Source organism: Dromiciops gliroides, chromosome 3 (assembly GCF_019393635.1).
Source record: "Dromiciops gliroides isolate mDroGli1 chromosome 3, mDroGli1.pri, whole genome shotgun sequence".
Classification (NCBI taxonomy): domain Eukaryota; kingdom Metazoa; phylum Chordata; class Mammalia; order Microbiotheria; family Microbiotheriidae; genus Dromiciops; species Dromiciops gliroides.
Genome location: NC_057863.1, coordinates 45,547,002 through 45,564,516, shown reverse-complemented (window position 1 = coordinate 45,564,516; position 17,515 = coordinate 45,547,002). Strand labels below are relative to the sequence as shown.

At 39.2% G+C, this 17,515-nt stretch overlaps 1 protein-coding gene across 1 annotated transcript in view; it reads left to right on the top strand.

Annotated features, from left to right (window-relative positions):
- The window catches only part of MED12L (mediator complex subunit 12L), a 389,065-nt gene that overhangs the window by 109,095 nt on the left and 262,455 nt on the right, over window positions 1-17,515 (top strand). The window contains 5 exon segments of the mRNA XM_043991447.1: window positions 7,115-7,246; window positions 8,722-8,848; window positions 11,677-11,891; window positions 13,900-14,004; window positions 15,051-15,227. Of these exon segments, the coding sequence (XP_043847382.1) occupies window positions 7,115-7,246; window positions 8,722-8,848; window positions 11,677-11,891; window positions 13,900-14,004; window positions 15,051-15,227 (756 nt within the window).

The window sequence follows — 17,515 nt, the reverse complement described above, 5'->3', positions numbered from 1 at the left end:
TCTGCACTTGTCTCTGTAGCCTATTGTTCCCAGTGAAAGACAGTGCCCAAAGAGCTTATTCCTTTCATAGTCCATCTCCCCACCTTCATTATGTAATGGTTCCTTCTGGGCTACCTCCAAAAATATTAATATATGCGTGATTCCCTCCGGTGGTATTCATCAACACAGGAATAGAAGTGGAGAAAGTCGATGGTCACCTCCAGGTGTGGTGTGATAAGGTGGTCAGAATATGGAGCAAGGGGTTCAAAGGTAGAAGGCAGTGGAATTATGGGATCAAGACTGAAGGGGAAGGTAGAGCAGGTTAGGGAGTTGGGAGGGTCAGGGCTGATGGAGACCTAGGAAGGAAGGCAGAGAACAGCATTTTTCTCCTAGAGGGCTGGGCAAGGCATATCCCTTCCTTCCCCTCCCCCCCCCCACCTTTGTCGTCATATTCTCCCTTTTAATACCATCTGTGTACGTGGCCTTTCCTCTACTGGACAATAAACTCTGAACTTGAAGACAGAGACAGGAGCATTTAAAAAGTATTTTTGTTCCCCTAGCAACTATCATGATGTCTCGAACATAGCTGGAGCTTAATTAAATGTTTATTAAATTGAATTGAACAGGGTTGGCTTTAAGCACAGTTGGTTAATAAGAAGATATACAGGATAAAAAATTTGCATTTGGATCATTAACTTGATTAATTGCTTTTTAATTAGTAATAGGAGGGAAAATACCCTGGTTCAGAAGACCTGACGTTATCTACATCAACTATCAATGTGATTGACTTTTTTCATGAAGGCTAAAAAAAATACACCATTTCTATAATTGTATCTGTAATTCTCACTTATAATAAAAACTAATTAATTCCAACTCCAGTCATTCAAAATCTGCTAAAATTTAGAAGCTGGGCAGCAGAGGGAGAAAAACATTTCTTTTGGCCAGGTCCATTTCCTTTGGGGAATGGATGAATATTTCTGAGCTGTGTGAATAAATGTCTTTTTAAAGCAAATTAATGCATGAACATGATGTTTTTAGGAAAATGCTTCACTTAAAAGGAGGGGGGACCTCTTTAAAGTATACAAGGATTGGGAGAAGTGGTGCAGGCCTGTCTGGGAGTTCTGAGCTGCAATAGGGCCAAAGCTGATTGGGTATCCACACTAAATATGGCACTAATAGGGCGAGCGGAGGTGGGATACCACCAGCCTTCGTTAGGAGGTCCTAACTGGTCCAGGTTAGGAATAGAGCATGTCAAAGATTATGTGTCAGTCAGCAATGGAATAGGGAGTAGCCTCTGTCCTGCTAGCCTGGTCAAGATGGGGAGACCCAGTCTTCTAAAACAAGTCTCGACCTACATGTGTTGGATTATGGGTGGTGCTGTAGTAATCATTAAAGTACGAATTCAGGGTTCTGTATTTACCAATACTTGTTCCTGGACCTCAGGTTATGCCCAATGTAAGGGGGCTATGACTGGGGTTGAACACTGGGTGAATAAATAACTGCTCTTGCACTCTAACCATTGACCCCACCTTCCATTAGAACTCTTTCCCTATATTCCTGTTCTTGTGGGAACAACCAAAGTTTGCTAACCAACACCTTTTCCACCTCCTTGCAACTCAAACCTTTCATTTGCCCATCATTGGTGCATTCTAACTTGTGTATGTACTCCAGTCAGTCTCCACCTGCCTACCCCATTTCCTGTTTAACCCAGGGCTCAGGGGTTTGGAGATTTTGAAAAGCATGAAGCCCCAGGCTTAAGGCTAGGAGGTCCTGAAGATTTGGAAAGGACTTAGGACTCAGAACTATTATCAGATCTATTTCAGCTTCATTATAGTTTAAATAGGCTTGTGTGTCCTGGTCTGGAAACTTAACCACCAACATATGGTAGGAAAATGTGTAGCGCGTTCCAAGCTGTAAACGACCCAACTTCCAAACAAACTTTTGGAATCCAGCCTGTAAATTGGAAACGGGCTGTTGTTGAAAATGATAAAACTCTGTCTTCCATAGTTCATACTCTCTAATAATTCAGACTTGTTGCCTGCTCCCAATTTATTGAGAATTTTGAGCATCTGCTGTATTTTAAATGGATTGATATTGATGCCTTCATTTATTTTATGTAGAATTGACATTTGAAGCTAGAATCACCTAAGTTAAATTGCAAATCAATTTTATGTGCTTTTACTTCTTGGAGTGTAAATATTTGCAAGCACTTGGGTTTGACACTGATTGAGTTTTGAGTGTGTAAACATAAAGTAATTTCCATCATATTATTCTTTAGTGCTTTGGCATGGTGTTAGTAAGTTATGATGATGTAAGAGGGTTGTAAATACTTTGGAGCCTTAGAGATTTGGGCTTCTCTGCTCATCAGATTTGTGGTTTACCCAGAGAGAAAAAGGAAGCTAGGCTGGGATGGAAGGACTAAGGGTTAAGTGAGGACAGAAGGGACTACAAAGCAAGTTGCCCAGGATTCAGGAGTTAGACAGAATGAAGTGGAATGGTAAACAGGACGGGCATATCTACCTTGACTTGTTTATCCTGTGAGATTTGGATATACTGTGCAGGGTGGAACCCTAGAGTTGTAAAATGTCTTTCATTGTAAATTGAAATGTATAACCTCAAAAATATTCCATCTGACAAATGTGATCTCCCTCCATATTTTGAGAATCACATGACTGTAAAATGATAGATTTAAAGCTGGGATTTTTAGAAATCATGTGGTCTAAGCCTTCTTATTTTACAGATGGGGAAACTGAGGTCCAAGTGAATGTTTTTTTAGTGGTATGACTTCTTATATTGATATTTTAAAAATCCATTTAGGATTTAAGTTTATAGTGCTGACTTAAACCTTTTATAGACTGCTTTATGGTTAGTTCCAAAGAATAATGTCAATTTGTAGTCACAGTGCTGGGTATGAGATCTCTTCTGGTCCTGACCTTCCTGATGTTTAAATGATGAGGAGCCTGATGTTTTTTGTTGTTGTTTTTCCCCCCATGATCCTCTAAAAGTAGCTGTCCTGACTTTCTAGCTTTCTCCATTGGCCATTGTAATCGATTACATTTGGATGTTTGCTTCTTCAAGATAGGATTAAGGAACAAAAAGATTGTGCAATTAGAATTCCTCTCTGAAATGGATTTTCATCTGAAGAGGGAATAAAATATTTCACCTAGTATCTTCCACTTTCAGTCAATCAGCAAGCATTAATTAAGCTCCTATTATTAGGCACTATACTAAATAATATGGGGCCATTATGAGAAATTCTTGTGCCTAGTGGATGGGGTGGGGTTATTTCAATGGTGATGAAGAAGATAGTGGAAAGAGAGGGGAGAAAATGAAGGGGGGAACCCATTGCCAAGACATAGATCAGGTAGGTCATGGCAGAGGAATCACCATGATCATGTTATGCTGGGGGCATTGGTCTATGGGTGGGCTCTCAGACATAGGTAGCATGCACCTTCCTTGTGATGAGGGTTCCCATACCCCAGCCTCTCCAGGCTGAGATGAGTCTATAAATGATACAGTGTTGGGTATGTCGTAAATACTTAGTGCAAACTTGTTGATTGATTGTTCATTCATTGTATATAAACAGCGAATGCAGAGACTCCATGACTAACCAAACTTTAATTTGGACCTCCCTGAATATAGATGCATTCACATGCAAAATGTGACAGCTGTTTTTAAAGAAGAGTTGGGGCTTTCACCAAACTAGCCAGCTGGTGCTATTTTTCAGGTCTTAATTTGGGCTGTTTAGCCAAACAGAGAACACTTTTCAGCCTGTCGTTAAGAAAAATATATAATTATTGTTTCTAGAGTGGGACTTAGTGACCTTTTGTTTATTTTAAATTGAAGGGCCCAGTTGCAGAATCTCATACTTGGGATGCTAGAACCCTCAAGTCTAACCTATACTTTAGTCAGATTTCCCTTTACAAAATATTGTGGTCATACAGCTTGTACTTGAAGACCTTGAAGGATGGAAACCCAGGACCTTCCACGTCAGCCCATACCCTTTTGCGCTGAGGCTTTCCTTGCATACGTGTCTCTCCAGGACTTTCCCTCATTGATCCTAGATTATCTCCCTGTGGTCAAGGAGAAAAGTCTAATCCCCTTTTCTGTATGACAGGCCTTCTTATAGTTGAAGATAGCCATCACATCCTCCTCCTGTCTCCCTCTCCCCCATTCTTCTCTTCTCAAGGCAAAGACCTTGATCCAGTCCTTTTATGTCATGACCTGGAGGCTCCAATATGCTTTATAGAAATTTCTAGACTTGAGATGGAAAGAAAATGTCTCCCCTCAAGAATCAGTTGAATAAAATCTCAGCTATCGCTATCAAATGGTATACATAATTCATTCTTATATTTTAAAGAATTATTATTATTGTTAGTATGTGTCACAGAGATAGCTGGATTTTTAATTTGGTGTTCTCTTTACTGAATCCTTTTTTTATAAAAGTGAACTACAATGAATTTAGTGTGAATCATCAAAAACATCTTTAGTTTTTAGGACACGGAATGTTTCTGTTCATAAGAGCATGGATGCTTCTCTTGTATGCATGAAAAAGGCCAACGTTATAAGTCCATCATTTTTATTCTTTTTGAAGAAATGACCTTTCACACATCAATGAGGCTTAGCAGGATGGCTTAGTTGTGAAACTTGGCCAGTCATTAAATCAGTTTGCTGATGTAAAAAAATTTTTAAAAATTAAAAATTAAATAAATTTTAAAAATAAATTAAACTAACCTGGAAAAATTATAATAACTGTACTTATGAAAAATTATAGGTTTTGGAAAATTATAATTGGGCCATAAATCCCATCTGGGTCGCCATTCAAATGTAGAAATATTTTAAATGACTAGGACTAATTTGGGGGCTAATCTGACTGGAGGACTAATTCTGGGACTTTTGACTGACTGGCTATCTGACTGCTATTAACTTAATATGGGCTGTTTATAAAGTTCCACCACACTGCTCCACTCCCAAATTGATAAGCAAAATATGAAGAAGCCTCCTAACTAAATAATCAAAGCAGAGTTTATTTATGAGATACTATTTAAAATTAAGAATACAGGGAAATAAAATGTACAACCTGTCAGCCTCTCTTTTCTCTTAATCTTGTCAGTCTCCCTCAGTCTTATCTGCCGGCCTCCTCTTCTCTGTTCCTGGTCCTTTAGCCTTCTCCTGCATCCTTGTAGCCCCCTGTTTAGTCAACCCCCCAGGTATATATATCTTTTCTCCACTCAAATCTCAGGGCTTTTTTGCACCCACACACCAAGCTAATCCGCCAGTCAGGGCTGCGGCTGGGGGGATGCTCAAGCATCCTGTGCCTCAGCACGGGCTATTCCAGAGCCCCTGGACGAGCCAAGGATCTCTGGGATAGCTCCGCTCAGGGTGGAGAGAGCTAGTGCTCCCTCCCCACAGCTGTCTGACCTGGCGTCTTGTAAAGCCCATGGGGCTTTTTGGCTCAGCTCAAGCAGAGGGAGAGGGGCAAAAAGATCAAATGGGATGAATTTAAATGCTTGTTTCTTCTCTCCCTTCCTTCCTTCCTTCCTTCCTTCCTTCCTTCCTTCCTTCCTTCCTTCCTTCCTTCCTTCCTTCCTTCCTTCCTTCCTTCCTTCCTTCCTTCCTTCCTTCCTTCCTTCCTTCCTTCCTTCCTTCCTTCCTTCCTTCCTTCCTTCCTTCCTTCCTTCCTTCCTTCCTTCTTTCTTTCCTTCTTTCTTTTTTAAGTTCCAGCATGATTACTGTGACCCCACCTCCAGGGCAGCTCATTGGCTTGAGTAATGGAAATACAGGAAATGCTGAGTTCTATGAGAACTTGGGTCTCTCAGCCTCAGTTTCCTCATCTATAAAATGGAAATAAGATTCCTACTTCACAGGGTTGTTGTAGGAATTAAATGAGATATGCTAAATGCTTTGCACATCTTATAGCACTGTGAAATTGTGAATTCCATCATTCCAAAGGACCGGCCTTTTAGAGAAGTTGCACCTAGCAATCAGAGTATCCCTTTCCTTGTGATGGTGATTTGATCGTATCATAGACTGTTATATTGGACTTGGCCTTCCTGCCTTTGGCTCTCTGAATGTCCTGCTCATGGATTCTTTCTTAGCAGCAAGGGGAGTTTTCCTTTTCTGAGCATGGGATTTTGTCATCCTTTATACTTTGAGGATAGTAGAAGGCTGGTCTCACTCATTAAACATTTCACAGTTTTGCTGTAGTAACCACTTGATAAATGTTTGTTTAATGAATGAATGGACAGATCAAGGTTTTTTCATATTTACTAATTGCCTAATGGATGAACTCCAGTAGACCGAACATATTCCAGCCGAAACAACAGATTTAGTTCATCTGGGAGAACCACAGAGTGGTAGAACCAAGAAGGACTTAATCCTTTGCCACTGTGATGATGATGATGATGATTACTACTATTATTATTATTATTATTTACACTGTGAAATTTTTGAAAGAATACTGGTTCTGGGTTCATATCTTACCTTTGCTGCTTATTATCTGTGTGATCTTGAACAAGTCACTTAAGCTCTGTGAGCTTAGTTTCCTCATCTATAAATTTTTTTTTTGAGGTAATTGGGGATAAATGGCTTGCCTAGCTATTAAGTATCTGAGTTCAGATTTGAACTCGGGTCCTCCTGACTCAAGGGCTGGTGCTCTTTCCACTTGTACCATTTAGCTGCACCCCCTCATCTATAAAATGAAAGGGTTGGGCTGTATGGCTTTCGAGGTCCCTTCTAGCTTTCTAGAATTAGGGTAGTGTGGTTCTCTATCTAGTTAATTGTAGAATTCACTATGATTCCGATATAATTCCAACAGAATTTTAGATCCTAGAGGACATAAGTAAGTGATAGAGAAAAGATATAGACCCAGGTGCTCTGACTCTAAGCCAATAGGTGTTATTTTTCCTGCATCTCACAGCCTTATTAGGGAAAAAATGAACAGCTTTATTGATATCTGTCATTTAATTTACTTGTGATCATTTTCTATAAAAATGTGATGCCTTTCTATTGTAATTAATTACACTAAGAAATATATTGTTGAAAACCTTAGATGTACTGCATGTACCATGTCTTTGCTCTCTGTTCCCCCCCCCCACCATGATAAATTCCACCATTATTCTTTCCTGTTGGCTAGGTGGCTCCAAACGATGAGGCTGTGGTGACCTTGCTGTGTGAGTGGGCTGTGAGCTGTAAGAGGTCTGGCAAACACCGGGCCATGGCTGTGGCCAAACTTTTGGAGAAGAGGCAGGCCGAAATTGAGGCAGAAGTAAGGGTTTTTGTTTATTTTTTCACCTGGGCTTTGAGTGTTATAATTCCAGATGGCTGTGTTGGGAAGATCAGGGTAACACATACTTTCATATATCCAACTGTATGCTTTTAAAATGGAGATGAGAGGGAGCAGAGAGGGTCTCACACTAGATCTCCCCTAGTAGCTTGACCTTAATCCTAAGCAAGCCCTGTGGTGACCATTTTCTCAGGCAGTTTCAAATGCAATAGTTGAATTATGAGTAAACACAAAATGCTTGCATTTCTTGAGTCAACACAAAGGCCCTTCACTAAAATTTCTACTTGCCTATCTATGTTCTCATTTCAATATCCACTTTAGAATATCATTAAAAGGCCTAGGAAAGGGATGCTGCTTTGAGACATTTATAGTTTTTATTTACACATACAGATTTGAAGCTAAAGAAAGTATTGTGTCTGGGGGCGCTACATCAAACAGAGTTTCAGAAATACTTGACATCTAATGAGGAGATGAGTATAGAATGTAGGAAACTTCTGCACCAAGCCCTCCCTTCTCTTGTTGCCCACATAACACTGACCACAAATGATCACCCTGGAGTCATTAATTGTGCTATAGGAAGTTGAGACTGACATAGAAAGGATCTGAGCCCCATGGGGTACTTTAAAAAAAATCAGAGTTTTGGTTAGGATGTAGCTCCATTAGAAGATACATGTGGGTGGTCGATCACCTTGAGTATATATGAGAACTCAACAATGGGGGTATGGAACTAATAGTCTTTTAGGTAGCATCACTTTTTCTTTACTACAATTTTACTCAAATTAGGTAAGATACTTTTTGCAAAAATAAATGCAGATTAATAACTCCACCCAACTCCCAGATTCCTGACCATACTTAGGGAATATAATTATATATACATACATATATATATATATAATAGAATTAAATATAATTAAATAAGTCTTTTTTCTTTTAATAGAGTATTTTATTTTATTAAGAAATCCAAAATTTTTTATACCTCTTTAATGTAGAATAGAGATGTCAAATTCACTCCCAAATCAGATTAAAATATAATTGGGAAAAAAATTTAAAATATATAACAAAAACAATGTTAATTTGTGGTTTTCTAAGTCAATGTACTGGAGTATCTTTTTCAGTCCTTTTAAAGTTTGACACCATTGCTATAGAGATTGTTAGGAGATAAACATAGACACAGCCTATGTCATCTTGCATCTGGGTCAATTCTATTGCCTAATTTGGTCCATGTGGATATCACCCAAATTTCCTTTCTTTGAAACATTCATCATAATTGAATTTGTTCCTCTGTCATTCATACCCAGGACTTATAAACAGATCATTGTCTATCATCCTTAGAAAAACCAGTAACTAACTGTAACTGTTTGGCACTTCATTTATAATATAAAATTGCTGGGAAGAAAAGGAACCAAATGGCTGTGATTACCCCACTTTTGCAAACATGTTCTGTTTTCAATCTCTAGCGCTGTGGTGAATCAGAAGTCTTAGATGAGAAGGAATCTCTTTCTTCAGCCTCCCTTGCTGGGTCCAGCCTGCCCGTGTTTCAGAATGTCCTGCTTAGATTTCTAGACACACAAGCTCCCTCACTGTGTAAGTATTTCCTCTTTGATTCAAATTTAGGAGTAAAGCATTTGACACTGTACTGAGTTGCTGAATTCTTTTTCTTATTTGTGACTTATTGGTAATTATCATCTTTACCTTACATTTATTTACCAACCTCCTCAGTGCTGTATGACCCTGGGCAAGTTACTTCACCCTGTTTGCCTCAGTTTCCTTATCTGTAAAATGAGCCGGAGAAGGAAACGGCAAACCACTCCAATGATCTGAGTATGATCAATTTATTAGTTAGGTTATCAGTAACCAATAAATTGGATCAACGGACTCATGCAATGACCAAAGACGCCAACATAGGACTCACCAGCCTGAATATAGTTTTGGGCCAAAGTTGGGTAGGTGGAGAAGACAATATGTACAGGGTAGATAGCATCATGGGGGTGGTGACTGCTTATTTTAAAGGAAGTGGGCTAATACCCATCTGTCATAGAGGAATGTTTGATTAATTTATGGGACCCATCTGCATTCTGAGACTATTGATGGTGGACCAAGGATAGCAGAGAAGACCCTCCTTAATTGGGAGAGGATAGGCAAGGATGGATAGTATATCTTGTGGAAACATACCAAGTTAGTTTGTGGGCCTTCAAAGATGACAGACAGATGTCATAGGATTTTTCAGGAGCTGAAGTTATGGGTATAACAAGTTTTCTTTTAACTAACTCAAAAAGGTAGTTGAACTCCCATGACTAAGAAGTGTTCACTGTTTAAGTCTACTTGCAAAGTTAGAGACAAGGGGACCAGACTCTCTAGTGTCTACCTACATCCCTCCAAGATAACAAATTTCCTTGAGGCAAGAATAGAACGATGATTAGCAGGAGGACTGGATGTCTAAACTTAACTCAGTTCAGAAAGTCAGCTGGCCTGTACTAAGTTCAGAGACAAAGAACCGTGACTTAGGAAATTATGGGACAAAAATCAATTAACTGTAAATAGAATCAATAAAAGAAATGATACAGAATCAATATAATTTCTATAAGAGGTTGAGTGACTAGCATCGTCACTCAGCTAGTATATGTCTGAAGTAAGATTCTGACTTAAATTTCCCCAATTCCCATGTCCAGCATTCTATCTGCTATAAAATAGTGTGCTTTCTGAAGCAGATGGCAAAGACTTGAGCTGGAGAATGAAAGGGTAGGAAGAAGAATGGAATGGGAAGAATGGAAATGAGAAATTGATGGGAGAAGAAGCCCTAAAGAAATAGGAGTTATAATGGAGGTAACAGGGCTTCAGAACATAACCAGGATTGGAATCATTTTAATTGTCACTATATTGGTTCTGTCGTCCTGACCTCAGAACTCAGTTCAGCCAGCATTTATTGGGCACTTAGATACTGTGCTAGCATTGAGGACACAAGGATAAAAAGAGCCTGGGTCCTCAGGTTACTTTCTTTTGGGGGGTGGGGTGGGGCTGGGGGAGTATTACATATACAGTGTATCTAGAAGATAAAGGGGCAAGAGGATAGTTGTATGGAGTGTTCTAGGAGAATTTTGGGAAGGAGAGAGTACTAACAGTTGTGAGAATGGGATAGATTATAACATCTGTTTGAGTGTGAACACTTCTAAGGGTCCTCTGGGACAGGAGCCAAGGCACCAGGGTTGGGACTGGGGCTCCTTAGTGGGTGGTTGTGGTCCATGAGCAGAATGTGCTCGAGGTCAGAGTTCAGAGGACACACCCTCTGAGGGCCAGGTTCTCAGGGAGGTGTAGTTTCAATCAAGTCCCCAAACCCATTATTTTCTCATAGCCCAGACCTTACCCCTGGTAAATGGCAGGGCCAGAACCAAAGCTTGGTCTTTTGGCTCTCTCTGTGTTATTCCCGCTATTGAAAACCTCAGGGCTTCTCCTTTCACTTTGGAAAACTGCATCTTAGGACTCCATACCCCGTGATGATTCAAGGCCCATACCTACTGACTTCAGTGGGGCATGGTTTGGATCTTGGTGGGGAACTCCTGACATGTCATATCCCTCCGCCATATCAATCTGTCTGGAGCACGGAGGGCTTAGGTGACTTCCCCATGGTCATACAGCTGCTATGTGCTGGGAGTAGCACATGAACCTAGGTCTTCCTGGATTCAAGGCCAGCCATCTTCCCATTTTGCCATACTGATATCAATATCATAGGAACTCAGACTCGTACAGTGCTCGAATGTTTACAAATTGCTTTCATCACAGAATCCATGTGGTGCTGCTGCAAATGTTGTTTATATCTGTTTTATGATGAGGAAACTGATGCCCAGAGAAGAAATGACCTATCTGGGTAACTAAGGCACTGAGAGTTAGAGCCAGTTTCTGGTCTTCTGACTCCAAGACCAGTACTCTGGCTACTATATCAGAGGTAGTACGACTGCCCTTGGAGCACCTAGGTGGTGCAATGGATAGAGCACAGGCCCTGGAGTCAGGAGGACCTAAATTTAAAACTGGTCTCAGGCACTTAATACTTACTGTGTGACCCTGGGTGAGTCATTTAACCCCAATTGCCCCCCCCCCCCACACACAGAGTATGGCTGCCCTCCCTTTGGTTAGTAAAGGTTCATTGGATTCATGTTTGAGACTGAAAAAGCTTAAAAGCAGTATTGTTGACATGTTCCAGGGCAGATCTCTGGATGCCAAGTCTAATCTGTTTGTTTCAATCATGAAGTTAAGCGCTAGATACCAAGTGCTTTGTCCTCCTTCCTTCACTGGCGAAATACAAGATTTCCCAGAAGATCCCATGTGGTGGTGATTGCTGGTCAGACCGCAGAAGCTTGTCACCCATTCAACAAGGTACTAGAAAATGGCTGAAAATGGTTTCCTTTGTTTCCTGATAGCTGACCCAAATAGCGAATATGAAAAGATCGAATTTGTCAATCTGGTGCTGCTATTTTGTGAGTTTATCCGGCACGATGTTTTCTCACATGACGCATACATGTGCACATTGATATCTCGAGGGGACTTGTCCATAAGTGCCGCTACTCGTCCACGGTCACCACCTGGGGAAAATCTGGACGAACATTATTCAAAAGACAACGATGTGAAATTAGAGGTAAGGTGCCAAATATACCCTTCTACCTACTTAGTCAAGCTTCAAGCCCACCACGGGGGATAGAGGGTGGGAAGGCAGGGAGCCCAGTGTATTTGAAGACTAGTTCTACCATTGTTTTTTAACTTAAATAATGCTAGAAGCAGATACCCAGAGTTTTAATGACAGCATATTCCGTAAACCATAGAAACCCTAATGTGTTAAATTATATATAGTTGATTTAAAAATTGTTGGGTTTTGGTTTGTCAAAAAATCAGCATTATTTTGCTTTCCATGAATTCATCTTGAGTCCCCCAAAATCAAGAGTGTATTCTCATCTCGTAACTTCCTTTTCTTCCTCTTTCCTTCTCATTGTGCAGCACCCACTTTCCAACCTTTCAAAATATAACACGAGATCCAGTAGTTTTTCCCTCTTAAATTAAAATTTGATCTTTATTAGTCAGGAAATTTCACTTTCCGTGGTGTGTAGGTAGCTGTTTTGTGATAAATTATGAGTATTTATGAAAACTCAGAACTGCTCATGTTGGAATGGGGAAGCCATTGTGATGGCTTATGTGGTGTAGATGAATGTCCCCTTCAGGCTCTATTAGAAAGTAGCCAGACCTCTTTTTTGACGTGGGCTAAAGCCTTGAACACTTCCTATAAAAGACCACAACCGTAGACACAGGAAGAACAATCAAATGAAACCGAACCTTAGGTAATTTTGAAGACCAAGCTTGGACCTTGGGAAGAATTTACAAAAATGTGTCTTCCTCTTTTCATGGCAGAAGTGGGGAACTATGGGTGTATATAGGACAGGACAGCTTTAATGCCAGGCAGTCAGTGGAATTGGTTTTGCTCAATTTCCCTTTTGGGTTTTTTTTTTAAATCCTTTTTAAAATCTTTGTTACAAAGGATGGCTTGATGAATGGGGGCAGGCAGGAAATTGTTTGGAAATGGATGTGATAATGAAAACAAAAGGCATTCTTTAAAAAAAAAAAAAAAGAAAGAAAGGGGAAATCTTGTAAGCTAGTTTTGGCTTTATGGACACTTTTCCCAGTGCTCATTTTCTGCAGTTGACACAGAAAAAAGGGTAGGGATATGCGATATGCTAAATGACAGGAGGAGAGATTTTAGTAATAAATCTCTACCTCGTCTAAATTTTGCTACACATATCAGAACTATGATTTTGCCTTTAGGAAAAATTTGTATATTTTATTACATTTACATTTACTTTTTAAACATGTTTCACTGATGTTTTTAGGAAAAAAATATATATGTATGTATATACCACTTTCATTTCCCACTACTCATGTCCTTCCTCATATCCTGCTTGTCAAACCTAGCCTTGCCACAAAGAAAAACAATTAAGAAAGAAAAAAAAAACCCACATCTAAAGATATGTAACATTCCACACCCATAGCTACCATCTCTCCTTTGAGAAGGGGTAAGAGTGTTTTGTCATTGGTCCTCCGGAAGCAAGATAGGCCAGACAGTGGATATATTTTAAAAGAAAAGAGAATTCCAAGTTTTCTATCAGGATAAGATGTGCATGTAAAAGTGACATGGTTATTTTTTTTCTTTTACTCATAGACTCCCTTTTCCTCTAATTTGTCCAGCATGCTTACATGTAAAGATCTAATTCTTTTGAGGACATTTTCCTCCCTAAGCTTCCTTATACTTTTGGTTGTCAAAAATCTTTCTACTAAGAAAAACAGAATGGATGAGCAGGTGATTAGAAATAGCCAGTAGTAAGATACTTAAAAGACATTTTCTTTTCCAGGGAATATCTCCATATCTTTCCCCAGTGCACTGTGTGACAATGTCCAGGAATACTATGGGGCAAGACATCAAATTTGTCAAGCAAAAAAAAAAAAATCATGATTTTTCTGATTTTTTTTCAGGGCATGGGGAGGGGGGGGGTGGAGATTGAAGCTTGCCTTTTCAAGAATGCCATCATATTCTGTAGCTTCCGTTTGTGAATACGTATACACAGTTTACATTGTGATTTTCTTTCTCTGACTCCTATCAGGAGCATAGCATTATGGAACATATGGGCATTGACTCAGGAACTGCTAATATTTTTGATGACGTAGACAAGAGTGACTTTAAAACTGACTTTGGTTCAGAATTTCCAGTAGGTTCCACTTTTCCATTCTCTTGATTTTTCAATCCTCCCGATTTGTCTCCATCTTCTTGTTGCTTGTTACATGCCCCAAAGTGGTTCTTGTGCTTGTCCTACAAATATTCTCCTGTCTTTGCCTTTGACAGTGTCACTAATGTACCATTATATCAGTTTCTGTCTTTCATTTTGTCTCTCTTGCCTCTGAACCAATCAGAGCAGCTGAGAGATCATTGCAGATATACCCTTCACGTCATCTCGGCATCATCATCACTCCTCGTCCTATCAAGACAGTGCAAGGTGTAACAACATCCTGCACAGTCTTTGTCGGTCCACCCTCAGCTTCTAGATAATACCTTTTCCTGATTCTGGTCTGTTGGTTTTCTATCTTGCTGCTTTAGTTCCAGATGTTTTCTCCCTCATAAATCTCAGTTAGTACTTCTTTGCATAAACCAGATGGTTTATTTTGTGGCTGCTATTGAATAATTTTCCTAAAACAATTATTTATGCATATCATTTGTATTTAGAGAGGCAGAATTAACTTGAGTTAATTCAACCCTGACACATACTTGTGTGACCCTGGGCAAGTCACTTAACATGTCAATGCCCCCAGACTAAGTCTGTCAGTTACAGATGATTTACTGATCTATGTTAGTGGAGGGAGTTTCTATAAAAGGGAGTTCTCTATACCAATAAAATTACAGGTTCAGAACTCCTCCTCCCCCCCCAAATTAGACACTGTGTCTAATGAATCAGACATCTATTTTACTTCTGGTTCTCCAAGTTACTACCTAATTACTATGACAAATAGCTTTTATATATGTTAATTTCTTCATCTGTAAAATGGTATTAATAGCATCTGACCACGACCTCCTTGATGTAAATTTTGTCAAGATGAATGAAATCATGTTGTTAAACAATTTGTGTTCAAGGGACCTCCTAAAGAAAAGGTATTATTGAAGTGCTATCTCATGCTTTTAAGTAGAGATGGTATATATGGCTATAATTTGACATTTTAATTTTTCATTTACAATCTTCAATATTTGTTTTACATGACTTAGATTTTTTCTCCTATGCCTGGAGAGTCCTGTGAGAATGCCAACTCTTCCTTAGACAGAAGAATTTCAGTTAATAGTGAGAAGATGGTGAAGAGAGAAAAGCAGAGGGAATTAATATTTCCATCCAATTATGACCTCCTTCGGCACCTGCAATATGCCACACATTTCCCTATACCTTTGGTAAGTGAATGATCGCACTTGGAAATGGAAGGGAAATTAAATTCTTTACCTTTGGCCAAGGACCATTAGTGCATTTTTTAAAAAATCTGATATCCTGATTTGGGTTAAAAAAAGAAGCATCTGTTTTCTTCCTTAATGCTTAGCTGTAATCAAAATGAATCTAATGCAATACTGGATATTTGTTCTTAAAAAAATTTGTTTTGTTGAGATATAATTTTATTTCAATGGAATTCTCTGTGGATACTTTTTCCAAAGCTAAGAATAGTCACCCACTGTAGCTGGAGATGCTAGAGAACTGGGTCAGTTTAAAGTATTATTTCCAGAACTTATTTTTGGAATCATTGAAAAGAATTGTCCGCTTTTTGTTGTTGTTCTGATGGAGAATATGGAGGTTTACTTCTTTGATATTACTAATGCTGAAAATTTTGGGAAGACTGAATGGAAAACATTTTAATTCTCAGTTACTAATTTGCGTGTGTGTTCAAATGTTCAATTTTGCTTTGATTTTTGTAAGTTTATTTGTATTGAGGATTACTTTTGTGAATCTAAAATGTAACCCTTGGAGTAGAGTATAAAGGACAGGACAGAAGAATTTTCACTTGTGAACTAAGAGCTCCCTATTCCTGGATGGTTTTTAAGGCCTTTTCCCAAGGATTCCTTTTTTATAAAATTATAATTTTTCAGATCGACAAGACTCTACTTTCTCCCTAATTATGTCTTTTCCCCCTCTTATTATGTCTTTTTTTTTTTTTTTTAGGGAGGCAATTGGGGTTAAGTGACTTGCCCAGGGTCACACAGCTAGTAAGTGTTAAGTGTCTGAGGCTGGATTTGAACTCAGGTCCTCCTGAATTCAGGGCCGGTGCTCTATCCACTGCACCACCTAGCTGCCCCCTCTTATTATGTCTTAATCACCCCTTTGCATCTTCCTAAAGTTTCCCTCTGATTGGGCTCTACGTTGGGTCCTACCGAGTCTAGATTTGTTATATCAATCAAGTGATGGAATTACATTTGTCAGTTAACTGTGTGAAAATTACTTTTCAATAAGACAATGAGATGATCTCATTAAGCTGCAGTATGAATACTTGAAAGAGTGAACGTCTAGTACAAGAGACCACCCTGAATGTTGGGGATGGGATGGGGTAGAATTGTCTTAGTATTTATCTCATGCAACAACATATTGATGTTGTCAACTGGGAAGGTGCTGGGAACAGACCCTTTACAGGTAAGATGCTCTGCTACTCCTCTGTAGAGTTTATAGTGTATTTGGCTATGGACCTTCACTGACATTAGGGATCTGCTCATTTGGCCACTGATCTCAGCCTTTACAGATTTGACCACAAGATGCTCACTTGCTGTCTAAATGCTTTCTAATAAGTATTTCTTTGTATTTCAAGGTTAATGATTTCACTGGCAGAAGGATTTCCTCCCTCCTCTGAGGCATATCATAACCCCTCCATGCCTCATGAAGTAGTCTTTCTCTCCTCACTCCTTTCTCTTAAAATCACAGACTTCCTTCTAGACTCAATTCGAGGACTGATGGTTTTGATTTTTTCTTTGTATACTAAAGCTCAGCACTTAAGGCCTTATTGATTGATTGACATAGAATAGGATGATACTTGGGCTAACTAATTCATATAACTTGGCTTCTGGTCAAGGCTTGGCCATGAAAAGTGTGAATTTTCTTATAACTTGTCTCCCTCCTCTATAAAATCTCTGGCATAATAGCTACCACAGCTACTGCACAAGGTCATAGTGAAGATAAGAAGAAATGAGAGCTGTAGCCATTTTTAAAAAATGTGGATCCTTATGCCAATATTTTACATGGAGAAATCCATGTTCTCTTTTATGATTTTTTAAAATTATACAGACATTTGAAAAATGGCTGTCCAGTGGCAGGGACCTATGGTGAATCCTTTGTTACAGGATGTATGTGTACCCTAAATGTGTGTATGCACACCGATACCAAGCTAACTAGCCCTAAAAGAAACAAATCTGTTTTAATTACCATGTTCAAGCTTATACCCCTAATTTTAATCCATCTACTCGTTTCCAATGCCTTCTAATTTGATGTTATCTGTTGACTTCTACTTTTTTGGAAGTAGAGATGGTTTACGGTAGCCTACACAAGGAATGTGCTAAAGAATGCTGATTTGAATTTAGGGGGTTTGGGCTCAAATCCCAGACCTGTTATTTTATTCCCTCTGTGATCTTAGGCAATTCACTCAAATTTCTAGATCCTAGTTCTCTCATCTATAAAATGAGAGTATAGGACAAGATGATCACTAAGG